We start from the raw sequence: 26,995 nt of genomic DNA, 5'->3' as shown, positions 1-26,995 counted from the left end.
AATGCGAAGATGGGCTAGGCCTCCTAGGAGAACTCAATATTGCCTGGCTTTTATTATAAACTGGCCTGGCCCATATTCCCAATGGGGCCCAAAAAGCCAACCTCCTTTTCCAAGATAGCTTTTGGATAATCTTTCTAATTTGTCCTACAAACAAACAAAAATCAAATAAAAAGGCTATAACCAAAATTCACTGATCACACTGACCCCCCAACAAATTTTTTTTTTCAAAGATATTTATCCCTTTTGGCCCTTTTTTTTCAAAAAAAAAGAAAAGAAAAGAATGGCCTAAATTTCTTATCTTCGTTTCTTGGTAACTTCATTCTTGAAGGAAGATAATATTGAAAGAGATATGTCAATCTTTGTACCAAATTCACACATCTTATGCAGGGAAATCCATAATCCTCATCAGCAGCACTGGTGGGGTGGCGGAAGCTGCTTTGTTCTAGTAAAATCATATGGGTTCAGCTTTGATCAAAGAAAAGATGAGTGGAAGAAAGTAGTAAAGAGAGACTCCAGGGTTGGTGCTGGTTTTTTGCCAGACTTGTCAAGGCCTGCAGCTATTGAAATGCAACCCATTGAAGATTGTGATCAGTTGGACAAGATTCTTGATGAAGCTAAACAACTCTCACAACCCATCATCATTGATTGGTCATCCCTCTCATCTTTTCCTCTGTTTTTCATTTTTCATGTTGTTTGCGATTGACTAATACATGTTAGTTTTTCGACTGGTTTTTGTTTGTTAATGGTGACAGGATGGCTTCTTGGTGCCGGAAATGCATCTATTTGGAGCCAAAACTAGAGAAATTAGCTGCTGAATATGATACCAAGTAAGTTTTGCTCAATTACTTGTATTTACTGCATTTGATGTATGGATTCATGATGATGCTCTACTTCCAATAGCCTTGCCAATGACCAACTTAGAATAGAACTTAAAATTTTCTAATATGTTTCTTCTGGGCTAATTGTTGATATATTTTTCACGGATTTGCATGATAAGCACTATTAATTTGCATCTAAACCACACGTCTATGTGAGCAACATAGCAAGGAATATTGGACGCTGAAGTCCTAATGGGGCTCAGGCACACCTAAATTGTGGTAATTAGCCAGCAAAATATTCCAATTGCGATAACAAATGAAGAAATTAAACAAAGATGATTGAGGGTTGAAGACACTACCTAAAAAAACTACTATGATGGATGTGGATTTGATGAAAGAATTTGGAAGAAATAGGAAGGGTTTGAATCCCACAAGTGACGAAGATATCTAATTCTGATTTTTGAACTTTCTGGAAGAGAGATCCGAACTCCAGATTTCTCTGCCTTTTGTTGGAAAATCGAAATAAAATATCATAGTAGTTAGAATTCAGGCAAATAGTAGCCCTTTTATGCCTTGAGATATTCAGTGACAATAACCTCCACAGTTTGCATAACTCTGTAGTACCAGAAATCTGAATTCTAAAGTACTTGGTTATGTTTCTATGACCATCATTAGGCCTTACAGTTTTGTTAGTAGGTACAAATATTTTGAATTGGGAAATTTACAAAGTTAAACTTCCTCTGTAAAGCTCAAATTCTCACACAGTAATGTTTGAACAGAATGTACTTTTCTCAGACCTGCGTTCAAGAACAAGAGTCTGTAGACGTTGTAAATTGTACTTACTAAAGCAACTTCTTATGGCTATAGAGGGTATGTTATCTTAAAGCAGAGAATAGTTCAACTACTCCTATGGATCCATGGAGCTGTAGCAAACGTGAATGTATGAGTAGCTGGATCACATACATAGAAGCCCTTTAAGTTGGTTTCAAATCTGACGCTTACTTCTCATGACAGGCTTAGGTTCTTCTGTGTAGATGTGAACAAAGTGCCCCAGGCCCTAGTAAAGCGTGGAAACATAACAGTATGTTGAGTTAATTTGATCATTTTTAGTCTTGTATTAATTTTATGGTTTTCATTCATCTGTTTAATTTATTTACTGATGTTTCCTGTGATGTCTTTTGTCTCAGAAAATGCCAACGATTCAGGTGAGCTCAGTAGTCGTGATTCTCTTCTAAGCATGAATTTCTTTCTAACCAGATTGACCAATAACCAAATTAAAAACTTGATGTGATTTCACTTGATTTTGTGTCTTGTGTTTTCCTGCAGCTATGGAAAGATGGGGAGATGAAAGCAGAAGTGATCGGAGGACACAAAGCTTGGCTTGTTATTGAAGAACTGAGACAAATGATCCAGAACTTTGTGTAGAATTTTAAGCATGAGAATACATGTAGTTTCAAGCTCAACATAGGATGTAGATCGCTTCCCTCCCACTTCTTCATTTTGTCAATAGGTTTATCTTCTATAAACATGGTTATGGTAAATTTATCTTCTATAAACATAGTTATGGTAAATTTCAACACCCCACCTTATTCTGTGATGTACAGTAAAAGTGTCTTCTTCTAAAAACGTTTCAGGGGGGAAGATACTGAAGAAGAATTTCCTGCTTGAACTTTTCTCTCATATGTAAAGTCCCCTATATCTTATACTTTTTTCTTTCGAATCAAGTTCTCTCAAACACTTGTAAAATTGAATATGTATTCATTATTTTCAAATAAGACATAAATACAAGGAAGAAATCCTGGGATTCTGGTAAGTAACAAAGAATGGACTTGTTATAATGAATTGTCAAATGAGACACAAACACAAGAGGGAAGGCTGGGATTCATGTTGCCCTCTCTAGTTATATTTTAAGATTTCATATCAAAGACCTCACAACAAAACCGTCGCTTTGGCCGAGTGGTTAAGGCGTGTGCCTGCTAAGTACATGGGGTTTCCCCGCGAGAGTTCGAATCTCTCAGGCGACGAATAAATTTTCCTTTCCTGCATAAAGTCGGGTCATTCTTTATTTCCGACCTAGAAAAGTCCCATAGACTTTAAACCATGTTCCTGAAAGTACAGCTGTCACAGTAGAAGTTCCACCTTTTCCTTTCAATGTTTTTTTTTTTTTTTTGCCTTTCTCAAGTCCTTGTACAAAAAGTGAACCCTTTTGAAAGCCATATCAATGATTACTTTAATTTTTTCAAAGCATCCAGTTCATCGCCTATTTTTATTTTTACGCGTTTTTTTTTTCCTTAACCATTTGATTGTGTTGCCATCGGTTTTCCTAGTGCAGCCTCAAATAGATAATTCAGTTTAGTACAACTTGCGATATCGAAAACACACTGTAGAAAAAACTTAGGCCTTGTTTGGATTGCAATTTTTCATCAAAAAATTACGTTATTTTCCATGATCACATTTCCGTATTACCTTTTTTCCTCACATATATCAAATCGCTACAGTAATTTTTTCATAAAAAATCACGAAAAATGCAATCCAAACACAACTTTAAGTTCTCTCTCAGATTTTAAGTTCTCTCTCAGATTTGGCAAGGGACGATCAGATTTTAAGTTCTCTCTCAGATTCTCCGACACCCACCAAGAGCCAAAAGAGCGGAAGAAAGACATGACTAGCAATTTCAATGCTGCGCCAATGGAGGAGAGAAAAGAAAGAACATTGTCCTTCATTTGAATCAAGACACAGTTCACAATTAGTTACTTGGTAGCACAGGCTAATGGGTCTGGCACAGCCAGAGGTCACAGTAAAGATGATGGTAGCTGCACCCATAAAATTGGGTACATTTACCATATGAGTCATATTCAATCCATATTTCAGTCTGACGGAACTCAAAATGACAAAATTCTACACTTGGCCGGATTCATTAACTAACTCCAAGAAGAAAATCATATTCCAAAACCAAAAACTGCACGTATTTTGTGGAAAATAAGATCCCTCCATCCCCTCTCTGTATTCTCCACCACAGTTGCGTTTCCATATCTGCAGAATCAAATAGCTTCAATTAGGGTGGGGGAAAGTGTACAAAAAGTAAAATTCAATAACTGTTTATCTGCAGTTGATTATTTGCAGACCACTTGAGATGGCTAAACTATTTAAAGCTTTGAGAAAGCCTCAAAAACATATGAACCCTAATGTTATATTTTCAGTTCCCAGAATTAGAAACCAGAAAATATAACAGAAAGTTCTGAAATTAACTTTATTACATATTTAAACAGTTAAAATTGTAGATTTCCAGAGCAGGGAATTAACCAAAGACATGGAAAAGTTCGACCAATCAAAACCTAGCCTAATCCTGCTATCTCTGCAACAAACAGAAATGAGTCCACTTGAAAACTAAAGGCAAGGAGTTTTAGCTAAGGGGTAGGTTGAGAAAAGATGACAAGGGCCTTGGTGCAGGTTGTGAGGACACAAGGCAAGGGACACCAGGATTTATGCTTGGTGCTGGTTGTTCACCACCTATGACACAAACAAGTGGGAGGGAAAAGGAAAGGTGGTGCTGGTTTAATGGAAGGAGATAAGGTGAGTTGTAGGTAGGCGATTTGGAGAAACAGCCAACAGGGAATGTTATGCATGAGAGGGCAAAATAGTCACAGCGGGCATAAGTGGCTTTACGGAAAATTTGGAGAGCAAATAAGGGGTTGGATGACATGAAGATGGGTGGAGAGAGACAGGAATCCAGCCATTTTCCAGTGGGAGTGTTTCCTTCTGTACAATCAAATTTCAACTAATATAATTATTTCAGACGTGATTTTAACACGTAGACATCTTTTCTGGACAAGACAATGATCATGGCTTTCCAGACCATAGGGTATATTTGGCCAAACTGTGGAGGCCCAAATTAGAATTTGGCCTAGTTCTTGCCAAGTCTTTTTCTTTCTAGAGGGATGGGGTGGCGCCGTTAGGAAATATACAGCTAGCTGAAGGTAAGGCAATATATTCTGAAGCAGTTAGAGATGGCACCAACCTGTCTTCCTCTGGAACATCACTATGTACAAGCTTTACAATTGTAATCCCAGGTTCAGGCTCATCAAAGGTTAGTCGCACCTGCAGCATATATTATTTTCAGCAGAACGTTTATAACCCAAAGGGGAGAAAATTCCATAACACATGTAACTTGAATTTGCAAACAAAGTCAAACACTGCATGCTGCTCAGCGGTGATGATATCAATCAAACATGCAAAAAATGACAAATAATATAAGTTCTTCAAGCTGTTAATAAGAACATCAATGTACATCTCCATGGTGCATTAATTCTTAGAAAGCAGGCAGCATGTACAATGTTTATAATCCAAAGGCAGGAAAAACTACCGTAACACAGAAGTTGTATTACAACGCTCCAAAGCACACAATAAAAATCTAATAATTAGCTGAAGTGCTGCTCAAGAAATCAATCAAAATACACAAGTGGACTGTAGCTAATAAATTTAACTAGCAGCAATCATTGCCAAGATTTAGTTTATCCACAGCAACAAGTAAACAAGCATATTAATCCACTGCAGCAGTCGAACAAGCACCAATCACAATGCGACAGACATATTAACGTTAACATACAGGCGGTTGACTCAACCTGAAGCACATTTTGGGTATTAAATTCATTACCAACAACGGTAAATTTCCCTTGGTGGAGAACTACCAAACAAATTCTGCATGAACAAATTCTTCCACTAACCAGTTCTAGCATGCTACTTGCTAAATGGAATAAAACGAAAGACTAATCGAAAATAAGCTGCACAAAAGCATCCATGTATACACAGAGAATATAAAACAAGAACAAATTAAATCATCATACTGAGAAAAGTTAAAATCTTTACCATTGAGTGAATGCCATCAGGCCAGCTACCGAACCGCCACTTCTGCACAATTAGCTTGCCCTCTTGTAACTCCACATTAGTCCCAGTCACTGACCCATTAAATATGCTAAACTCCCCATTCACCTCCTTACTAATCCTAGCATTACTCTGCGTAAAACCCTTCCACCTATTCTCATCCATCAATATCTCAAACAAATACCTCGCCCCACAACTAAACTTCTCTGTCATTGTAATCGTCTTAAACCCTTCTTTCTTCTTCTCCTTCTTCACCACCTCCTTCTTCTCCACCACCGGAGCAGCAGCCGCCACTGCCTTCTCATCACCACTACCAGCAGCAGCAGTCTTCTTTGCCACTTTCTTCACCTCCAGCTCCTCTTTCGCGGGCCCACCATTAGCCATTGCACTGACGTAAGCCCTAACTTGCTCCAGAACAAACGGTTTCCCTTTTGCTAAAAAGGCCTCCTTTAATCTTTTGCCGATTGGCCCATCGTCCTTCACCGTAACCCTAAGCTCCGGATCTTCGTCCGCGTTCTCATCGGAAATATAAGGTATCTCTACGGTCCCCTCGGATTTAAGCACTGAATTACCATCGGAATCGTTGGCTTCACCTTCCCATGAAACTACGAGGCTTAATTCGTACCCAGGGATGATTTTCCCCTTCCGGATGTTGACGTAGGCTTCGCCGTCGAGTTTATCGACCTTGTTTATCTTAATGAAGAGATTGCCTTCGCCGTTTAATAGGGATTGATCGGAGAGGGTTTTCTTGAAGAAATTGCGGGACCATTCAAGACAATCTGTCTCGGCCCAATGCCAATTGTGGACGTTAGTGCCGTCGGGGCGGTCTTCGACGATCCATCTCTTGTCTCCTTCGCCCATTCTCGCCATTGTTTTTAAGTGGAAAATTTAGGAGTTTATTTTTTTCGCTTTCTTCGTTCTTGAGCGTTTCCGGTGCGTATTTGTAGGTGAAACTCTGTGCAAAAGGGAGATTTAAAAAAGAAGTGAGAGTCTCTGGAGGGTTCCGGAGGTGGAAGGAGGAAGAAGAAGGGTCTAGAATAGTAAAAGGAAAACCCTAATTTGGGTTGCAAAAATTTTAATTCAGATATAGAAGGGTCTAGAAGAAATAGGCCACCGTGGTAACTTACACTACTTTTCACTCTTTCTCCCTTAATATTTCTTTTATTTGAACTTTTGCCCAAACAAGTTTTCAATTTTGTTCCACAACTACCAAATGAATTACAAGAATATAATATATCAAACAAAAAATAATTGAATTCAATTGGCAAATATTAGAACTTCCATAGACAGAGATTAAATAAAATTTTAAACCCGTTAAAAAAATTAAATAAAATTTAAGTAGATTACTATTAAAGTCAAGCACTCGATGAATTATAGTATGAAAATAAGTTAATTTTGTTAGCCAATACTTATATTGATTTTAATTCACTAAATCTAAGGTAGGATGAAAGTAGATGAATTTCTCAAACAAACAAAATAAAATAAAGATTTTCAATTGATAAATATGTGGAGCAAAATTATTCGGATAAAAGATTATTCAAAGAAGGATTTAGAGTAATTATTATATTAGTTTTTTTGTGATGTCATATATATCAAATAAAAAAGAATTAGAAAGATAAAAAAAATAATAATATATTTGTGCTACAAGTAATTATTTTTGACAAATAGTAGCCATTCCATACATATACTCACTTGAGAATAATCAATCTATTGCTACTTGGAATAATTGCATTTGTAGTTAATGAGGTAATATAAGAATAGTCAGATTTAAATTAAAAAACTGAAACAATAAAAGGTGCTGTTCTAAGTAAATCCTTTTGGAAGAACCCAAAAAAAATTTTTTTTTTTTATTGAACTCCAAGCAGCATTCTGATTCCTTCCTTTCCTACTGCATTGACAGCAACCACATCAAGTCGTCAACAAACACCCGCCAAATTAACCAAAAAGCTGCAGGGTCAAACTATCAAAGTCCACTATTTTCTATGCTATTCTTGCAATCAAAAGACTTCTCTTGTTGTCTGATACTCTCCAGTCCAAATTTCCATTTTCTTCATCGATCAATTCGATGAAGGATACTCTAATTCCCAAAAAACTCACTAAACCCATCAAGAAAACCACCACCGCCACCAGTATCATAAAAAGAAAATTTAAGACGACAGCAAAAGTCAATCCCAGGGCTAACCCCAGTTCAACAATCCCAGAATCTGACTTTCGAGATGATGATGATGATAATGATTTAAATCCCAGTTCTTCGTTGTCTACATTCTTTGAGAAATGGCCAATCTTGTCCCCTGATTTCTACCAAATTGATGCCCTTGATCTTGCCCCACTTTTGCTTGGAAAGTACCTCAGAAGAGACGATGTTGTTCTTCAGATAACTGAGGTGAATTACTATATCTATTTTTGTATTCCTGTAATCTTAGAACGGGATGCCTTAACACTTTTTTTTTTGGGACTTGATTATAGGTGGAAGCTTATAGGCCAAATGATTCAGCTTGCCACGGTCGATTTGGCATGACAGCAAGAACAGCACCAGTTGTAAGTTTATTGTTATAGCCATTTAAGTGCTATCTGCTTTGCCTGTTACTTGTGCAAATGAATGGAGCATGTTAATCGTGCCTGATTTTAGATAACTTTTATAGGATGAAACGACTATCTGCAGTCTTACAAATACATTTGGCCTTCGCTCCCCATCATTAAAATAAAGAATCTGTAATAATGAATCGTTAACAGTCATAATTTTCTGCTTGTTTGATTGGTCCATGTGGTAATTGTAAAATGGTCTGTGTTTACTTATAGTACTACAGAAGCATAATTGGATAGCCGGTTATTTATTTTGTAAAATGACACAATAGTGAGCAGTTAGTTTTAGGCTGAACTAAGCTTGTTCCCTGAAAAAGCAGCCTTGAAGTAAAACGGAGATAGCTAAGATGAAAGCAATTACATAAGAATGAACGATTTCCAACCCCTAATACAAGGTGGATGCAAAACTTTATACCACGGTACTTTCCAAATGCCTCGATTGTGATCAGTTGCAAATTACGAAAATATGTTCATTATGAGTACCATGTGACCGTTGCTTCATGTTTTCAGATGCTGAATCAGTTGGGGGAATAATGAACACAAAATTCCTGACCTAATATCATGTCATCATCTTTCCTTTTTGAGGTTTCAGATCTCATTCCTTATAAGGATTGTGCAATTACAATAATACCAGGAAGGGTATGTTTCAAACTGTCCATTTCCCCTTTACTGTAACTGCCTAAGGATTAAGCCATCCTTGCCTGCTAGTATCCTCTCGGCATTTAAGTGCAATGAAAGTGAACAAAAAAGATGGATGCATGTGGATGGAGGTACAGAAGGGTGATAATCATAATTTATTAAGTAGACCTGCCTACCAGAAGAGCAGAGCTTCTGATTTTGGACCATATAAAATGTCTTTGTGTGTAGGTGTTTGTGTTGGCTAAAGATTCAATTTCTGGTTCTTGGTTATCTTGTATTGTCTTAACAAATAATGCCATGACAAGGTAATAAGACTTGTTTTGTGTACTTAATAGTTTGCATTGGCTTGTGGATCAGATGCAATCATGAAAACTTATCCAAATTTAAGCTACTTTTGAGACTATAATTTTAAGTCTAGCTGATGTATTAGCAGTTTTCAGATGACCTATTCTTCCAATTAAATTAGGGACCTTGCAAGATAGGCCTTATTCTTTCTCAGTTCCTAGCCAACTTGATCTCTTTAACTTCAGAAATACAATAAATTGAAGATATTACTAGGGAAAATGCCTAACTCCAAGGTTTATTCCTTGTTCGTTTAGTGCTAACATATCCTGAAATATAAAATTGAATCCATTATCATATTTTATTGTGGCTTCTTTGCTGTAAATATCTTCTCTTTGTGGTTAATATAGTTTGGACCTGGTGGACATGCATATGTTTACCTTTGCTATGGTCTCCACACCATGCTCAATATTGTCGCGGACAGAGAAGGAGCAGGAGCAGCTGTGCTAATTCGTTCTTGTGCCCCAATCAGTGGTAATACCATTTTGGAATTCTGAAGTTGAATTAGCATTTTCTTTTGTCGATTCTTGCTATAGTTTCTTTGTTTTGTATTTTGCATTTAATTTATAATGGTAGTGTAGCAAGTTTTCTTGGAATACCATGTGGCAGCTATAACCTCAAGCAGTCATTAGTAGAACATATTGGATTATGCTGAAGCAAAATGCCAACTCCAAGGCACTTCTGTTGCATTTGGATGAGATAAATGTGAAATAAATATTGAAAGCTCCAAATGTGAACTAGGCAGAAGACTTTTGATGAAGAATTCATTCAGATTTTGTCTTAGGGAAATGCTTTTTGGTAACCAAAAAAGTAGTGATTCACATGTTATCCAAATAACGTGGAGAAAAGAAATAAAGATTTTGATGTTTGCTGCTTTATCATGATACTAAAGAGGAACTTTTCTGGTGAAAATTTATTATCTACCACTTTTTTCCTGGATGAATATCCTTAACATCATAAAAGCTATCATGGCTGAGATCTTATGCCAAAATTCTTTTAATTATAACTCAGGGCTCAAAACCATTCAACAACGTCGAGGTATAGTGACTGAGAAGCCTGTTCTTCTTACAGGGCCAGGAAAGGTGATCTATAACTTCTTCTTCCTCCTCTTGTATGAACATTCTAGCATCTATCCTCTGCTTGGAACTTTTAACATTATTATTGTGCGGCAATATAGTTTAGCGACTTTTACTGGAAGAGGTGTGGATTAAACTACTATATTGTTCTACAAGTCTATTAGCAGAAAAATCTAGACTGAATTTTTTTAAGTATCATTATTTAGTGCTAATCTAGAATTGAAAAACAAGATGTTTAAAGAATCCCCAAGGGAAAAAAAAACAACCGAAATGACAATCATATTGGGGTATTAAGCAACAGGACATTAAAAGAAATGTGTTGCAGCTGTTAGCTGTAGAAACATCTGAGGTTGCATTCAGCAAGCTGATTCTCATTAAGACAATATATGTCTTCCGCTAAACTACGCCAACTTCAACAACCTTATTCCGATTGACACTTCTCATTTGTTTCTCAAGGTTGGTCAAGCATTAGGAATTTCAACAGATTGGTCTAACCATTCCCTATATACTCCTGGTAAGCTTCCAATTTTTCTTTCTTTCTTCCTATTTTTCATCACTGATAAAGCTCAAATCTGGTGAAACTTTTATGGGGAGTATTATACATTTATACTTCCTAGACTAGGATGTTCTTAAACAGATTCTAACATAGACTAGGATGTAACTCAGGTGGTTTAGAGCTCCTAGATGGACCACGGCCAGAGCATGTACTTGTTGGTCCAAGAGTTGGAATAGATTATGCTTTGCCAGAACATGTCAACGCATTGTGGAGGTTTGCAATTGCTGGTACCCCTTGGATAAGCGCTCCCAAAAACAAGCTGAGACCTCCCTAGCTACTCCGGACGCCATCTGACACTGGTGGGTTAAAATCTCTGCTCAATACGGTGTTTTGAAGTCTCCTTTACGGAAAACTATTTCCAAATTCGGAAGGGAAAATCTTGAAAAACTATGATTAAACGATTAAAGGGTTTTTTTTTTTTTTTTTTTGTTTAACGAGTATCTAAATTGCATGTAATTTACCATGAGACAGTATGCATTCACAAATGTGCTATATATTAGTCAAACCTTTCATCAAAAATGGGCAAAAATTTATAAAAATACAACTGTTCTGATGTTTGGACAAATTTAATATAACTAGTTGGGAGACTGGAGAATTTAGATGAATGGGCTATGTTCCACCCATTTAAGATCAGAAAAAATCGTCAAACTAAAACCGAAGTGAAAAAGGAAACAAAGGATTCTAACAAAAGTTGGAAAAGGGACCTTATCTGTGGAGACGCACTGACATGTACAATTATAAGTCTCCCTGACCCTGTAAAAGAGATTCGTTCAAGTCCAACAACCTCATTAATTCACTTCAGCTTTAATCTTCTATCTAACATGGAACCAGCCATGGAAGATTTTCAGGATCAAGATTATGAATCCTTTGAACAATCTTATAATTGTTTTCCGGTTTCTCATATCAAGGATAGGGAATATCTCGAAGATGGAAACAGGATCGTAATGCCTCCCTCGGCACTTGAACGCTTAGTCTATATGGACAACATCCATGGTGTTTGAGATTAAAAAACCAACTACCACTGCTGCCGCCGCCAGCACCAACACCACCACCACCAACACCAGGGGCAGGCGGGACGATAACGAGGGTGGCTCTCAACAAGTTTCTCATTGTGGCGTTCTAGAGTTCAGTGTGGATGAGGGTTTTGTTTACGTGCCAGAATGGATGATGAAAAACTTGCAAATTCATCCTGGTTCAATCGTGGTGTTGAAGTATGTAACTCTTCCCAGAGGAAGTTTTATGAAGATTCAACCACATAGGATGAACTTTATCAAACTACCTGATCCTAAAGAAATCCTTGAAACAGCACTGAAAGATTTTGCATGTGTGACTGCTGGAGATACCATCATGATCACTCATCAGTATAACCGGTATTACATTGACATATTGGAAACAACCCTTCGAATGCTATTTCGCTTTTTGAGACAGATTGTGAGGTTGATTTTGCACCTCCTTTAGACTACAAAGAGCCAGAAAAGCAACCTCCATCATCAGTTGTGCGTGCTGCCATGGACGCTGATCCCCGAAAGGTTCAAGAAAAACAAACATCAGCTCAAGATGATGATCAACAGCCTAAGTTCAAGCCGTTTGTGGGTGCTGCCAGAAGATTGGATGAGCAACCTGGAAGTATTGTGCCTCGTGCAGCTTCTTCTACTCCTCCCTCTTCTCAACTGCCAGTTAAAGAATCTAGCAATAGAATGGCATCTGAAGCACAACCCTTATCCAGAAAGCGTGCTGGAAAGCTAGTGTTTGGTCCTGAAGAAGTCGGTAATCAGCCAAGTAAATCAAGGAGGATCTCTGAAGAACTAGATAACAAAAAGAATGCAACTAGTGTTGAAAATAAGTTCATACCATTCACAGGAAAGAAGTATACGTTGGGCGGGTATCAAACTCAATTCTGCGGGAGAGATCGCACGCTTGCGGCAAATTCTGCTTAGCCATGCGGGAAATCTGTTTCCTCAATGAATAGTAGATGCACAGGCATTATTTGTATATTTGCTTCCTTTGTTTTGATAGGAATTATACATGAATTTCGTAGAGATCAAGAAAACAAAGTATTTAAATTCTGTGCTTCAGAGTTTATGAAATTGTTGATAACTTGGTAACATACTTTCACAAGTTTTTTTGTCTAGTTCTCAACGTAAGCCCTGCTTAAATTTTGTTTCCAATTGCTCATGTTTTGGTATAGACCTCTTTTTTTTTTTTTGGCATAACTGGAATTGCATCTGGTTTGTTTTCCATGCAGGCTTGAAGGGGCTGCGTGTAAAACAGTAGCGTTGGCAAAAAGTAAATCAAGCAGCAGAACAGTTGCTGATACAGAAGTCATTGGGCAGCCCTTTGATGGGGGATTAACTTGACGCCCTTGAACAAGTAACTCAAATTTCAATTTCAAACAACACAACAGATTTCCCCATAACAAGTTTGATACATTATCGAAAAGGATGATTTAGTTCCTTGCTAATGCTTACGACTTGCGAGCACAAATTTAGACAATCTTTGACATGATTAAAATATTTCAACACAAATTAAGATATTCAGTAAGTAAATAATCCAGCACCTGAAACTAAAAGCTCACACACACACACAATTCATCCTCAACTGCAATTTCCTCTTCTATGGAACTTAGATACATTGAATAGGCAATTGTTAGTTCCGTTGATATTCCATCAGAAGCTACTTCTGAACCCAACACACTATAAGCTCACTACAACATAACTAGAAAGCCCCTCATAAGGAGCCATTAAACACTTCGATATTAACAAATTACAAAAATCTAACAATGCAAAGTACAAATCCTAACATTTTGGAACTCCACAATGCTGCCGAGTCAGACAAAGGTACATACAGACTTGCACGTTAAAAGGGTGCAAAACTCTGCTGTTCTCCATTAATCAGACTCAAACTCCCAAACAAGCCGAATACATGGAAAAAGAACTGTCAACAACAGCAATAAAAGAGGCTAAGATATGGTGCAACACACTGTTCCTAACCCTGACAACCAAAAAGAGAAATAATTTTCCAGAACCTTGAGATCAAAAAAGAAGAGAATTAGAATAAAATGTTCAAAAACCTACATCCAACTGTAGCCGCAAGCATTGATTTTTTTTGTCATATAATAATACATTAAGACGTACACTGGCATATTATTCAGATTCACTCATTTATCAACCGCTACATAAAAAGTAGCCAAAATTTGTCAAAAGCTTCAAACCGTCCGAAGGTAATACAAATTTCAATGGACCAACATAGGTGGTTGAAATCTGAGATGAACCCAACCAAAAAATAAATAAAACACCAAAGCGATCTACATAGAAGATGTTTTAAATCTAAGGATGTCTAGAATGGGAGTACAGACCCATTAATTCTGATTCAGTTGAATGTCAGCTTGCAACAGGGGAATGTCAACTAGAAATAGGTAATAAAAGTAATAGAAGCAAAGGAAGAAAGACAAAGTTCTCACAAGTCACAACAAACCAATCTCCTCAATGCACAATATATCTATTTAGTTATGATGCACATTGCGTGCAAATTTGCATTAAAACAGCAAAACAAATAAATGGTCCACTAATCAACAGAGCAAGTCTGAAGAGATGATCAAGGTAGAATGCAATAGAAAAGTCCTTCTAAGAAGTAGCATGAACCATTTAATCTAGAGCCTTTTCCAAGGATTAATAACGAAATATAGCAGAATTCATTATAAAGCATGGTTTAGCATTCCCTATTGGAAAGCACAATCCATGCTGGGTACTTTATACAAGACAACAAGATTTTAAAGGGCCACAAGATATTCTCTGTTGACAACATCAGAACAAAACAAAGATATAATCAAATACAGTTCCACACACTGCTACCAATAAATTCATTAAGCGATACAGGAACCAATATATCACCAACAAGTCATGGAAACATGATGGCAATAAACCTACCAGCGCCTTTACTAATTACCATACCAAACGAAAACATGTTACAGAGACTTACAAGCTCAAAAATTGACCGTATGAAAAGAAGAAAAACTAAAATGAAACATAACAATCAAACGTGGAACACTATGTTCTACATTGGTGACAGTCAGAGCAGAATACCTTCAGCTCAAGTACAACAGCCAAGAGCAGCTGCACACCTGCTCAAGAACTTAAGAATGCCTTCTGAAAGAAAGAAAACCACGAATAAGCAACAGAGTAAGCAAACGAGAAAGAGAGAGAGAGAGAGAGAGAGAGTAAACTATTACCTGAAAGCAAATAATTATGTACAGAATGTAGGGCCTGTTCTACAACAGCCAAGAGACTATCTACAAGCACACATGATGTGCAACTACTAAAGAAAGCATACATCTTACACACTTTAGAAAGTAAAATGTCGCTTAACAGGGGTGCTAAGGTAGTAGCTTTGTGCCAGTTTTGGACTGCAGATGACTATAAAATTCAGTGAAATCCAGTCGGAACATGAGGAACTTCAAATCTATGTGTTGCTGCACCGGCAATTGAGAAATGAACCCGTCAAACACAGAGGTATATTCGTTTGCAATTGCATCTAAATCCTTCCCAATATTTCGAAGGAACTCTCCAGCACGCTGTGTTAGAGCCTTCCTGCCTTCACCAAGCCACAACCCAGGTTCAGATAATTTGTCATTTTTGTTGGCCCGAGATTTTGTTTTATCACGTGAAGACAGGGAAGTTTCTGTGCTTCTGAAAAATGTAACAAACATGTTAAATGAGCCAAAGAAAAAGAACCAATAATTTAACTTCAGAAAAATTCACTATAAATGGAAAGATAAGGCCAGTACCTCGATTGCAACTCATGAATACCTTCATATAATCGATCTGCATGACTGCGGAACCGCAATATTAGATCAAACAAAACAAAAAGAGTTGTATTCAGAGTTTGTGACCTCTCTCCAAGGAGAGACTTCTCCACAATTGAACAAAGATACTTCTCATGTGCCAGAAGTAGATCATCAAGATCTTTCGCTATCTCCATCTCTTTCAAGAAATTGGACCATGAAATTTCCAAGACCTCAAACATGATGTAATATTGCAAATTTGTGACAAAATGATTCATCTCATCCCAAAGAACTTGGCATCTCCTTGATGTCAGAACCAACTGCAACTTAACAGCATTTGGGAGCTTATCAAGGAAACGAGAAGTAACAGAATTTGGTTTCATGGTTTTCCAAGCACCAATAAGAGCATGCTCTACTCTCCTCAGCTTCCATAAAAAGTTGAATATCCTCAGATATCTAGCCATAACGGATTCAGTAAAAACTGTATTTAGTGGAACTCTGGCATCATATTCCAGTGAAAATACATCCCAGCCTCTGTCCCCAGTGTTATGTGGCATCATCTTAACCCTCAACCCGTCCAGTACATCAGGATCATCATACTGTGCATTAGATGACCTGATTGCACTTTCCAGTAGTCCTGCAAGCTTGAATGAACTGATTGTATTAGCAGGTTCAGACAGTTCCGGACCGACAATATCCATAAGATACTGTACAAAATCACCCTGCCCAAGGAGCAAATAGCGTTTAATTGCGAGGCAATGTTCCTTGAATTTGTATCTATTGTACATAACATCCAACAAATGCTTATCAATCCTCTTGGCAGCTTCCGCAACTAGAGATTCAAGTGCATCAGTTTCACCATAACCAAGATTACCTCTCCCTGTGGTAGTCCCAGCAGCAGTAGCAGCTTCTGCTGCTGCATCAGCCCAACCACGATCCTCACAACAAACTCTAAGGAAATTAATTGACTTCCCTGTCCTTAAAATCCGCTGAGCCAGAGAAGACGAAATAAAAGAAGGAAGCATTGCAGAATGCAGACTGTAACCTTCCCTCCAGAGCGACTCGGCTTTAACTGGTTGACTTAAAACAAAGAATTCAGCAAAAATATCTTCAAGCTCTCCTTCTAGAACCCAACTCCTAACCATTTCAAAAAGAGGGGAACACACCCATCGGAGTAATCTTTTCATGAACTGTTTCACAAGTGGATCACCATGTTGGGCTTGCATGTGAATTGCCCCCGCCATAGCCCCACCTTTCAAAGTCTTACAACTATCAACCAAAACTGCCATTAATCTCATCTTTACCATTGGCTCAGCAAACCAAACTGACAATCTCCTTAATGAAAGATAATTCCCCGAAGTTGCACTCTCCGAAACCAGTGGAATCGGGTTCATTGCCTGACCTTCAAGAACTGCAAGCAACTTATAGTATTCTGACAGCTCATCCTGCAAGGCGGCACAAAATGCTTGCCCAACAGTCCCTACATCCTCAGCTGGAAACCTCTCCATACTTTCTGAAATATAACCCTTCACTTTCCTAAACAACCATCCAAGCTCACAAAGCTTCCGAACCATAACATGAGTTGCTCTTGAGACCTTCACTAACTCAGGCAACATATAACCATCAGCTTTCTCATCAAACTTCACATAGTTCCCATCAATCCCTTGGCAAGCATACAACACATCCCTCACCAAGGCCTCCTCTGAAACCTCATTCTCTTCCCTTAACAGTGCTGCAAACTCCTTATACGCCAAATGACGAATATTTTCCGGGTCCTTCGAAACCATTAAAACCCCTCCACTCCAACCCTTGCCCACATTCTCCCGACCCTTGAAACCCCTCGAACCCTCCCCTGAAACCCTCAATTTCTCAAAATTCTCATTGAAAGCACTATCACCCCATTTCTTCTCCACCTTCCCAAAACTATTCAAACCCCTCAATTTTTTCAAATTATCACTAGAACCCCCCAAATTATGCGAAAAATGCTTGTCATCCAAATCACTCAAATTCTTGTAATGTTCATTAACAACACTAACTCTGTCGCTCAAGTCACTATCAAACAATGCCGGCAATCCGCCGACCGAGGCGGGGTCGAAGAATCCATTAGAAACCCTAGAAATGGACTGATTTTTCAGCAATTTCCGATCATCAGAGATCGTTTTTAGCAAATAAAGCACACCCCATTTATTTTTCACGCTTCCGGGGCCCGTTTTGGATGAAAACTTGGAGTAAAGATCCGTAAAAGTAAGGGCTTCGGAGGATTTACCTTGGGTGGCGAGGCGGCGTTTAATGGACTCGGCCATTGCGGCATCGTCGGGGGCAATTGATGGGGTCATCCGACTGGAGAGAATGCGAAGGGCATACCGGAGAGCTTGCTGATATTGATGGGTAGTGGGGGAGGAGGAGGAGGAGGAATTAGGGTTTGAGGAGGCTGACGGGGAGGGGTTTGGGTGCTGGGAGGTGTAGAGTAAGCGGTGGACCAGTTCTTTGATTAGATCTAGGACCTTCTGATCGTCGTCTTCCATGGCTGGACAGACGAGAGCGGAGGGCAGTGAGAAGTGGAGGTGTGGAAGGGTTTGTGGGAATTTTGATTTTTGATTTAATATGGATGGGCGGGGAAAGTTTTTGGTGCAAAGAAGTTTGTAGTATAGGGGGGCCATATTTTAACATTTTCAAAAAACCTCTTTTTATATCCCAATAAAACCTCTTTTTTTGTGAATAAAATAGAAACCAACCTTGTGAATAAACAATTAGTAGGACGATAAAACTTGTGAATAAACTAGTAGTAGGACGAAAAAAATAAAATGAATGAAGGATTTGCACTTTTGTAGACATTTGCTTTATTTTTGTGACCTTAATTTACTTCGATTCATAAATCACAAATCATTTCTTGACCCTTAAAGATTTTTATATTTCTCATTTCCAAGTTATAGCATTATGACAACAAAGTGCAGATATGCGTTGACTGCTTTTTTGTCAAGTTTGTCTGCTAAAAGTTTTTTAAAAACTTTAGCTACAATAATCTTAAAAAGCTTTTCAAAGTTTTTAAACTATATACTTCAAAATATTAAAAACAAACACACACACTTCAAAAATTTTTGTAAAAATTTCTACAGTAAGTTACAGTAAAGTTTTAGACAAACACCCAAAAAACTCACCTTCCAAACGGGGCCATAGTTTGATTGATAAAACATTGTAACTGTAATTAATAAATTGAGGACTCGAGTCATCGTAAAAAAAAAGTTAAAACACTATGGAAAGTACCAAAACCTTTTGAAATTTCTAGAAACAAATTATAGCCATTTGATACCTCCAATAAATTAGATTGGCCTATTTGTTTTGACTAATTGCAATGAGTGATTAAGTAACCAAAATAAATAAAAAAATCGTTTGGCAGACTCATTTGTAGATAAATTTTAGCTTTACAATATGAAAAATAATCAATAAAAATTGAGCCTCTTTTTCTACCAAATCCAGAAAATAACATGGGTCCATTTCTCGCTGACAAATATTCGGGTTTTGAGTCTACTCTCAATTCCAAAGGCGGAAGATGACATTCCACGCCTTCAAGAGGAATACATCAAACCGTGAAGAAAACATTTTAACCTCATGACTCCACTTTAATCCTCTTTTTTTTTTTTGGGGGGGAGGGGGAAGGGTTGGGGGGGGGGGGGGGGGAAGGGGCCGTCTAATCTTTCTTTAGACGCCTTCTTGTAAATTTATTGCTGGTTCATTATCATAATATCATTTTGGAAGACAGTGCATTGCTTCATTTCAAGTTTATGAACTCGGTCAGAAATAGTTATGTTGGACGGTAAAATAAGAGAAATTATAAATAAGAAATTTTGAATTCAAAACCTTCTATTTATAAAATTAAAAAAAATAAAAAAAAACTAGCCGAATTCTTTGAGCTATAGTAAGTAACTCCTAGTATTTTGCTTTTGTGCTTAAAAGGAGACGAACATTGATGATAATTTCAGCCCTATATCTATGAATAGGATAAAAGCCAATTTCAGCTAAGGCTCGTGCTTGACCAAGCCAGGGTATTCCAGGTTCAGTTGATATAGCCACGAGATTGAGAAAGATATATAATGTGCCAATTAGTTTCATATGGGAAGTATGGGGGGAAAAACAGAAGGGGAAAGAGTAACTTTTGCCGAAGCCAAGATTGTAAAGGGACTAGACGAATGAAGTATTATCAACCATCAAGTCCGTGGGATATTTTTTGTTTTCTCTCTTCTTTTCTTTCCGTTTCCTTTCTGTCTCAAGCATCCTACCAGGCTACCACCTCCAAAGATGCAAGAAATTGATCTTCACGTTTCAACTTGCTCCTCCTTTTCTTTTGAGTTGGGTCCAAAAGTTGAGAATCATCTGTTCTCGTTGCCAGAACAACAAATTATGAAAACCTCCTTTTTTTTTCCCCAATAAAAATTAGGAAAGTTGTATAGTCCATTCTCTCAATTTCTATCCCTCAGCGATAATAGTGTATTAAAATTTAAATGATTAAAGTCAATACAATTTAAAGCTTCAAAAACGCCTGTTTCATTATTCAGTGATAATTTTAACTTGAAGATATGATGATATTCAAGAGGAATGATAAAAAAAAACTCTACTAATAGAATAAAAAAAAATAAAATAATGAAAATTTTCTTCTTTCCTAGATACATTTTCTTTTGAATATCACCTTCAAATGTTTTTCTTTTAGACCGTCAACTACAGTCATACCCCTTTTGGTACCTAATTTTGTGAATTGTAAAATTGCAATTCACAAAACCATTTCTTTTGTTTTTCCATGTATCACAAAATTATTGTTTCAACCTTAAACATTTTTGTATTTCTAGTTTCAACAAAGTTACAACACTGTGAAAGTACCAAAACTTTTTGAAATTCCCAAATTCATTCTACAATTTCTTCTGTCTCGTCTTATTTGTCATCCAGTTACTGTGGAGATGTGCCTATTTGTTTTTACTTATGCCCATGATTATTCTCATATTAAAATGATGAAATAATCACTTAAAAGATACGTAATTTACCTATTTTTGTGAAAAAAATTGTAAAAAAATAACAAAGGCAATTAACTGATTATAATATTAAAAAGAAATAATAACGTTGGCCTTGGCGCAATCGTTTATAAATAAATTTTAGCATATTGGGTCTCCTTTCCGGCCACACCATATCCAGAAAATGATGTGGGCCAATTTCTTATTTGTTTATCAACAAGTTTTACCGTATTGGCTAACAAATATTTGGGCTCTGAGCTAAAGCCCAACTTGCAGACCTCCACGTGTCAAAGGCGAATTATTTCAAATTTGTATTTTGCTTTGTAATTTTTTGTGCAAGTGATTTCTTATTTAATAAGTCTTAGTAAGTTACAAATATGGCATTAGTTGAGAGATTTTCTTGAAAGAGTTCAAGAGACACTCTAAAAGAGTCTAATCAAGTGTTATTATGGTGTGGTTTTGTTCCATTGTTTGAGATTTCAATAATAGCGTGAATTATTTATTTTCTTCTTTCTCACAAATGAGTGATCATTTTATCTCTTCAATTCTGTAATCTTGAATGCATTAATTATTATTAGAACCTAAATTTGAATTCTATATATTTTATACAGGCTTAAGTTCTGATAAGTTCATTGTTTTCTCTGCTTATCTTGGAGTATTGTATAGATTAGTGCTTGTTTTATGTAGGTAGGGATATACCTATAACTGTAATCTTCTTTGACTGTCATTAGTAAAAAGTTCTCTGTCGTTCCCCAAAAAAAAAAAAAAAAAAAACTCCTCCTATATTTGCTTTTGTGCTTGTAAAAGTAGGTCTGAGTTAAAGAAGACGAATATGATAAAAGAAACCAATTTCAGCCCTATGTTTGTGAATGTGACTTATGCTTGATCAAGCCCACACTTGCTAGCTTCAAATAGCCATGCCAAACTATGTTGGTTCAGTTGATCACAACGAATCACTTTCTTATCAGATCTTATTAACGTGAGAACTGCACTATTAAGTAATTTTTAAAAACTCACATAAGAGACGTATGATTTCAAGAACGTTATCATACATCGTGTGTGTGGATGATGAGAGCCAATATCACAAAATTTTAGTGACAAAAAAAAAAAAAAGAGTTAAAACTTAAATAGCCATGCGAATCTAACAGATATGTTCCAATCAGCTTCACAAGGAAACTAGGGACCAAGATTGCAAGAGACTACCCGACGGTGCTTCTTTAATTTTCTCATCGAGTATGCAAGGACCACAAGAAGTCCCAAGGCTGTGGGATTTTTGTTTTTTTGCTTTCATTTGTTGTTTCTTTTCTGTCTCAACCATCCTATCACTTCCAAAGATGCAAGAAATTGATCTTGACATTCCAACGTACTCCTCTTTTTCTTTTGAATTTGGTCCATGGTTGAGAATCATCTCTTTTCGTTACCAGAATAACTAATCGTCAAAAATCTTATAGGTATATTTGTTGTTGGAATGGCCAGATGTGTTCCAAAGTTGAAGTTTGGTGAGAGAATATATATATATATATATATATATATATATATATATATATATAAAGATGCATCAAACAAACACCACAAAGAAGATAATGTAAAATACTAATCAAACGCTAAGAAGAGAAGAGATAAAATTTACTCTAACACAACTTCATTAGCTAATGAAAAATATCTCCTTTCTTTCTCTTTTTTCTTGATCAAGAAGAGGATTAGACGCCCATTACAAACTAACCACTCTGTTATAAGAAGCACCCAATAAATTTGCTGCCAAGAACTCCTTCATAGTAGATGGTGGATCTAGAAGAAGTGCGAGACTAGCAATTTTAACCTAATCTTGACCAAGATACCTGCACAATTATTCCTCTCATGCAAAACATGATCTAGAGCACACTCCTCGTTACGACTTAGGTCCCATTTGAAATTACAGTGCGCTTACACCAGAAGTACTTTTAAGGTATTTAGTAACTAATTTTCGTAACTTAAAATTGCCCATCTTTTGATAACCTAAAACTATTTAGCACTTGTGTCAAAAGCGTTTTTTTACGAGTCACTGCAACCCCAAACGGAGCTATACAAAAGGTTTGAACGAAAATGACAATCGAATCAAAATGGGATTATGCTTCTCTTCTAAGGCTAAGCTAATGATTTACAAGAAGAGATGAGCCTGGCATGGTTGGAGAATATGCTCGAAGGAATCAGTAACGTTAGATGGTCCCATGAGGGAAAAAATTCAATCAGTAAAGGACCGTCCAGATTCTGGACACTTGAAAAAGTAAAAAGAGGCCCGCTTTCCTACCATGCTGCCCGTCGCTTTATGTCGACTTCCTAATTACGGTCTGATCGGTAAAACAGCAACCAGAGACCATAAATTTCTTGCCGGCAGTGACTATTATCGTTAATGGTAAATATGATCCTAGTTTTCAGAGACCATAAATTTCTTACCGGCAGTAACTATTATCGTTAATGGTAAATATGATCCTAGTTTTTCTGATTTTGGAGCAGTAATATTTCAGCATTCGCTGTATCCAAGATGAAGGATTTGTAGGTTTAAGTTGGTGGACAAAATCATGGCCAGAAAACATCAAAACAGTTAAGTCCTAAAGCTGAATATAAAACCAAAAATAAAAAAGATCAAAACTGTAAAAGTAGCTCTAAAACATGGCGTTTTGAACATTGAAATTAATAAAGTAATGATGAAGGAAAAGAACCCCTACTATCTATTTTTTTGTCTCTCTCTCCCTCCCTCTTTTTTTTTTTTTAAATAATGAAGCTAATGAATAAATAACAGATACTACCTATTTATTGGCTTCAACAGTTTACTTTTGGTAAATTAAAATAAGTTTCTTCGAAAGTTTACCCTAGAGCATTGGGAAGCCAACCCTGCTGTGCTTGTCTTAAATTTTTTTTTTTTTATTTTTGAAAATAATAAATTGTCCAATTGTTATAGTTCCTCTGACTTTCAACATTTTCGCAACTCAATAACGTCAGTATCTTTAGAAATATATAGAAACTTTTGTTTCTTTCTTTTCTTTTCTTTTGGTAACAATAATCTTGACTCAACTATTAATGCGATTGCCTATTCTTACGTCATGTTTGTATTACATGCTATATTCTAACTTTAAGCTAATGAAATTAAAATCAATCTTATATACACTAACACTTTCGGATGGTCAATTCTAATTTAAATTTCATTTTTTTATATGTGTTATATATCTAAGATGCTAGTATCTATGCACTAACATTATGCATTAGATTAATTGATTAATGCGTGACATGTTCGAACAATTTTATGTTGATACGGAGTAACTACTAAGCATGTCTTGTACATGAACACATAAGCATCCCACTTGATTTAATTTACTCCCTCTGTTCCACTTTGATAGTTCTGATTTTTTTTTCCGCACAGTTTAAGAAAAAGGTAGTTAACTTTATTGGAACAATCAATGTAGGTAATTATTTTTCTAAAATACCCTCACATTAATTAGAGTGCAACTTTGTGGGAACTTGAATTGATGATAAAAAAAAGAATCAACTCTCATTAAATGGGGTAGGTTTATAGTAACAATAACTTACATTAAATAAGGGTATTCTAGAAAAATTAAAATACAACTACATTCTTCAATTAAAAAGTGGATTACAATTTGAGACAGACGAAAAAATAAAACAGAACTATCAAAATGGGACGAAAGGAATAATATGCTAAGTGAACATACACGCATAGCATGTGAATTAGCAAGTGAGATATTTATATGTGAACGCGGGGTTTTTATATTAGTCATAGACTAATTACTAAGCATGTCTACTAGGTCTTTGGGATCAACATAAAATTCTCCGCCATATTAGGATATCATGTGAATGATTTGATTTAGATGCTCCCAAGGCAATGACGAATTGCTTGACGCCGTAGGAATATTATATCGTACACGCCTCGGTTCAGCACTCGATTTCTGACCAGGGACAACCTACAAGAGAAGACGCGGGCAGAGACGGTTGATAATTGTCCGTCGATAGTATAACAATTTTTTATTTTTTACGTTTTGTAATTTTATATAATAAATTTTTGTACATCTTTATCATAAAATCTAATATTTTATTATTGTTCATATGAGTTTCACGTGTAATAATTGTGTTTCTATTATTAAATCTTATAAATAGTTCACGAAAAAGTTATATTTTATTTAAAAAATATTTCATCGTTTTAAAACGATCGTCACCAACAACTATTGGTATCCTTGATCCAGTCTACAAGACAGGCTTCAATAAAAATTCTTTGAAGGATATTTGCATCAATAATATATAATCATATGGGTAAAAAACTACTATTTGCCTACATCTAAGAATGTTTAATTGTATATATTTTTTTCTTTAGTTTAATCACTAACAAAATCATATACGTACAGCTACCTATAGGTACGTGTGCACTGTAGATAGAAAGTATTTTGATTTTTATTGTGAAGTTTAAAACGATAAGAAATACTTCTATTCCAAATTCACACCTCGTGCGGCTGTGCAAGTTTTAATAATATAACTAGTGCAAGTAAATAAATGTATTAAATCTGTAAATTTAGACTGGACAACTACAAAACGTATAAGCCTACAAACGCATACTTTTTTTCTCGGCTATAATTTCAAAGAGCTTATATAATTTTCCATCCTTTGAACTCATTGGTGACATCCCTATCCTAATCAAATGTCGCAACGTGGTTTGATTAGCTTTTTCTAGCTCTACCGTCGAGCCATGCTGATTTAGTCAAGTACGGTTTTCTACTCTCGGAAAACATCGATAGGTTGGTCGGCTTGATCCACCGCGTTGGCAATCAAAGGCTCGTTAATAATGTCAGAGAATAACCTAGTCCTAGCCAGCATACTGTCTCTAACTATGAACTCAACATCTGATGCTGTACCGTAGTCCAGCAATGCACCCTTTTTGTCGGTGAGTTAGAGCTTTACTCAGGTTCATGATTTGCTGATTATTAACAAGGGATAATTTCAGGATCCTCCCTCGAGGAGGATTCGACAATTTCACCTAGTACTCTTGACATATTAATATTTTCTATGCAATTAAATAATTCGTCCCTAATCTTGTTCGTATGAATGCATCACACAATTGGATATTTAATGGAAATGAAAATAAAATTCACTCGTGGAATGACTAATTATATCCTAAATATAATTTTAACATATTACAAATTAATTTTAGTTTTGCTTGTAGGATCTGGAGATGAATAGAAGAGGATGTAAGTTAACGGTTTTAAAAAAATAGGGCTGATTTTGGTACTCCAATATTTGAGGGATAAAATGTTATATTAATGTAGTTATTAAATTTTTTTGAGTTCAACATTGCTGATTTTTTTTAAAAAAAATTTTGATTGAGGTTTTGAAATTTGGGAAGAGATAGTGGTAGTGGTCATGATGATAATGGTACCAGTTTGAAATATGGTAATATCAAAGGTTTAAAATAGCAAAACATAAGGGTTGAAAGTAGGTTTAAGATTTTGTGCATGTTCCATATTTTTTTAAATGATTTTATAAGAAGGTAGAACGAACTTCACAATTTCATGAGAGCATTTTGGGTTATTCATTCAAAATTTTGACAATTAAATAAATGTTATTACCAACACGAAAATTCAAGAGAGGTATGTGTAATTTTTCAAACGTCAAAGAAATTACGCGAAATCGTTAAAAACCCCAAGTAAGATTTCTGAAATTATCCCTATTATCAATCCAAGTAATATAAATTTATTCTTTCCTGCTCTTGTTTAGTAGTAGTAATACATTTTGCTGATTATTAACCTAAGTCAATATAGACTTTCGTTAGCATCTCAAACTGATCAATTTCTTGTTCTTATGTTGCTATAGTGGGGCTTCAAACCGAGCTTATGTTCGTTGTAGCCAACACTACTTTAAAAAATACTTCGAGATACACACTGGGTTGTTCTTACTTGATTTTTTGGACTTGTTTTTAATTTCTGATATTAGAAAATCTGTTATGTGATATTTTCAATTGCTTTACCTTTTAGCTTTAGCATTTTCAAACTTAAAAAAAAAAAAAAAAAGAAGACCAAAGTCAAACTTTAAATTACCTGCTTTTTGAATTCTAGTCTTTTCAAAAATCATATTGAGCTTTTTTTATGTAACATATTGAGTTGAGAGCAAACCCAATAACTTTTGTCCTAACTATAATTTAAAAAAGAAAATGTAATGATGGATAGCATCAATGAGAATTTTAAAAAAAATGCCTAGATAAAGTGAACACATAAGTCAATCGTTCATTTAATTCTCACCAATTTCTTCTAATTAAAAAAAAAAAAGAGCAAAAAATTTTTTTT

The 26,995-nt window shown here is 36.1% G+C and overlaps 5 protein-coding genes and 1 non-coding gene across 12 annotated transcripts; 4 read left to right on the top strand and 2 right to left on the bottom strand.

Moving 5' to 3' along the window:
- The first annotated feature begins 209 nt into the window (after positions 1 to 209).
- Positions 210 to 2,498, top strand: LOC113692086 (thioredoxin-like 3-1, chloroplastic). The gene is made up of 5 exons (XM_027210438.2): positions 210 to 648; positions 753 to 827; positions 1,833 to 1,899; positions 2,006 to 2,023; positions 2,145 to 2,498. The coding sequence occupies exons 1-5, from the start codon at positions 350 to 352 to the stop codon at positions 2,241 to 2,243; spliced, it is 558 nt and encodes a 185-aa protein (XP_027066239.1). The 5' UTR covers positions 210 to 349; the 3' UTR covers positions 2,244 to 2,498.
- A 262-nt stretch (positions 2,499 to 2,760) lies between these two features.
- TRNAS-GCU (transfer RNA serine (anticodon GCU)) lies at positions 2,761 to 2,842 on the top strand. Its single transcript has one exon. It is a non-coding gene; the product is annotated as a tRNA-Ser (tRNA).
- A 669-nt stretch (positions 2,843 to 3,511) lies between these two features.
- Positions 3,512 to 6,755, bottom strand: LOC113694268 (uncharacterized). The gene is made up of 3 exons (XM_027213170.2): positions 5,685 to 6,755; positions 4,837 to 4,916; positions 3,512 to 3,851 (listed from the first exon to the last, which is right to left on the bottom strand). The coding sequence occupies exons 1-3, from the start codon at positions 6,567 to 6,569 to the stop codon at positions 3,758 to 3,760; spliced, it is 1,059 nt and encodes a 352-aa protein (XP_027068971.1). The 5' UTR covers positions 6,570 to 6,755; the 3' UTR covers positions 3,512 to 3,757.
- A 768-nt stretch (positions 6,756 to 7,523) lies between these two features.
- Positions 7,524 to 13,013, top strand: LOC113692770 (DNA-3-methyladenine glycosylase). 3 transcript variants are annotated; one of them, XM_027211323.2, is made up of 7 exons: positions 7,524 to 8,082; positions 8,166 to 8,237; positions 9,614 to 9,734; positions 10,275 to 10,345; positions 10,796 to 10,853; positions 11,006 to 11,194; positions 11,804 to 13,013. In XM_027211323.2, the coding sequence occupies exons 1-6, from the start codon at positions 7,765 to 7,767 to the stop codon at positions 11,167 to 11,169; spliced, it is 804 nt and encodes a 267-aa protein (XP_027067124.1). In that variant the 5' UTR covers positions 7,524 to 7,764; the 3' UTR covers positions 11,170 to 11,194; positions 11,804 to 13,013. The 3 variants fall into 3 exon arrangements, with proteins under 3 accessions (XP_027067124.1, XP_027067123.1, XP_027067122.1); XM_027211322.2 differs by having other exon boundaries at positions 7,525 to 8,082; positions 9,614 to 9,737; positions 11,809 to 13,013; XM_027211321.2 differs by having other exon boundaries at positions 7,525 to 8,082; positions 9,614 to 9,737.
- Positions 11,886 to 13,252, top strand: LOC113693003 (uncharacterized). Its single transcript, XM_027211594.1, has 3 exons — positions 11,886 to 12,219; positions 12,324 to 12,777; positions 13,141 to 13,252. Exons 1-3 carry the CDS (start codon positions 11,886 to 11,888, stop codon positions 13,250 to 13,252), a joined length of 900 nt encoding a protein of 299 aa, XP_027067395.1.
- Positions 13,253 to 13,489: 237 nt separating this feature from the next.
- LOC113692769 (gamma-tubulin complex component 3) lies at positions 13,490 to 18,310 on the bottom strand. 5 transcript variants are annotated; one of them, XR_011815892.1, is made up of 4 exons: positions 15,679 to 18,310; positions 15,124 to 15,580; positions 14,978 to 15,040; positions 13,490 to 13,886 (listed from the first exon to the last, which is right to left on the bottom strand). XR_011815892.1 is itself a non-coding variant. In XM_027211319.2 (2 exons), exons 1-2 carry the CDS (start codon positions 18,198 to 18,200, stop codon positions 15,268 to 15,270), a joined length of 2,835 nt encoding a protein of 944 aa, XP_027067120.1. In that variant the 5' UTR covers positions 18,201 to 18,310; the 3' UTR covers positions 15,120 to 15,267. The 5 variants fall into 5 exon arrangements, 1 of the variants encoding a protein (XP_027067120.1); XR_003449052.2 differs by having other exon boundaries at positions 13,490 to 13,829; XR_011815893.1 differs by lacking the exon at positions 13,490 to 13,886 and having other exon boundaries at positions 14,564 to 15,040; positions 15,679 to 17,798; positions 17,942 to 18,136.
- Positions 18,311 to 26,995: the final 8,685 nt, after the last annotated feature.

Source organism: Coffea arabica, chromosome 6c (assembly GCF_036785885.1).
Source record: "Coffea arabica cultivar ET-39 chromosome 6c, Coffea Arabica ET-39 HiFi, whole genome shotgun sequence".
NCBI classification, from domain to species: domain Eukaryota; kingdom Viridiplantae; phylum Streptophyta; class Magnoliopsida; order Gentianales; family Rubiaceae; genus Coffea; species Coffea arabica.
Note: the sequence above shows the minus strand (reverse complement) of the source record. Positions and strands in the feature narration are given on the sequence as shown.

Excerpts from the sequence above, each read along its gene's own strand:
- LOC113692086 (XM_027210438.2), top strand. The coding sequence starts at position 350 with ATGTCAATCTTTGTACCAAATTCACACATCTTATGCAGGGAAATCCAT. Across the intron at positions 649-752 it reads CAACCCATCATCATTGATTG|GATGGCTTCTTGGTGCCGGA; the intron begins GTCATCCCTCTC and ends TAATGGTGACAG. Across the intron at positions 828-1,832 it reads GCTGCTGAATATGATACCAA|GCTTAGGTTCTTCTGTGTAG; the intron begins GTAAGTTTTGCT and ends TTCTCATGACAG.
- LOC113694268 (XM_027213170.2), bottom strand. The coding sequence starts at position 6,569 with ATGGCGAGAATGGGCGAAGGAGACAAGAGATGGATCGTCGAAGACCGC. Across the intron at positions 4,917-5,684 it reads CTGATGGCATTCACTCAATG|GTGCGACTAACCTTTGATGA; the intron begins GTAAAGATTTTA and ends TATATGCTGCAG. Across the intron at positions 3,852-4,836 it reads GATGTTCCAGAGGAAGACAG|ATATGGAAACGCAACTGTGG; the intron begins GTTGGTGCCATC and ends TTGATTCTGCAG.
- LOC113692770 (XM_027211322.2), top strand. The coding sequence starts at position 7,765 with ATGAAGGATACTCTAATTCCCAAAAAACTCACTAAACCCATCAAGAAA. Across the intron at positions 8,238-9,613 it reads CAGCAAGAACAGCACCAGTT|TTTGGACCTGGTGGACATGC; the intron begins GTAAGTTTATTG and ends TGGTTAATATAG. Across the intron at positions 10,854-11,005 it reads CCATTCCCTATATACTCCTG|GTGGTTTAGAGCTCCTAGAT; the intron begins GTAAGCTTCCAA and ends GATGTAACTCAG.
- LOC113693003 (XM_027211594.1), top strand. The coding sequence starts at position 11,886 with ATGGTGTTTGAGATTAAAAAACCAACTACCACTGCTGCCGCCGCCAGC. Across the intron at positions 12,220-12,323 it reads AGCACTGAAAGATTTTGCAT|ATTGTGAGGTTGATTTTGCA; the intron begins GTGTGACTGCTG and ends TTTTTGAGACAG. Across the intron at positions 12,778-13,140 it reads AAGAAGTATACGTTGGGCGG|GCTTGAAGGGGCTGCGTGTA; the intron begins GTATCAAACTCA and ends TTTTCCATGCAG.
- LOC113692769 (XM_027211319.2), bottom strand. The coding sequence starts at position 18,200 with ATGGAAGACGACGATCAGAAGGTCCTAGATCTAATCAAAGAACTGGTC. Across the intron at positions 15,581-15,678 it reads ATTCATGAGTTGCAATCGAG|AAGCACAGAAACTTCCCTGT; the intron begins GTACTGGCCTTA and ends TACATTTTTCAG.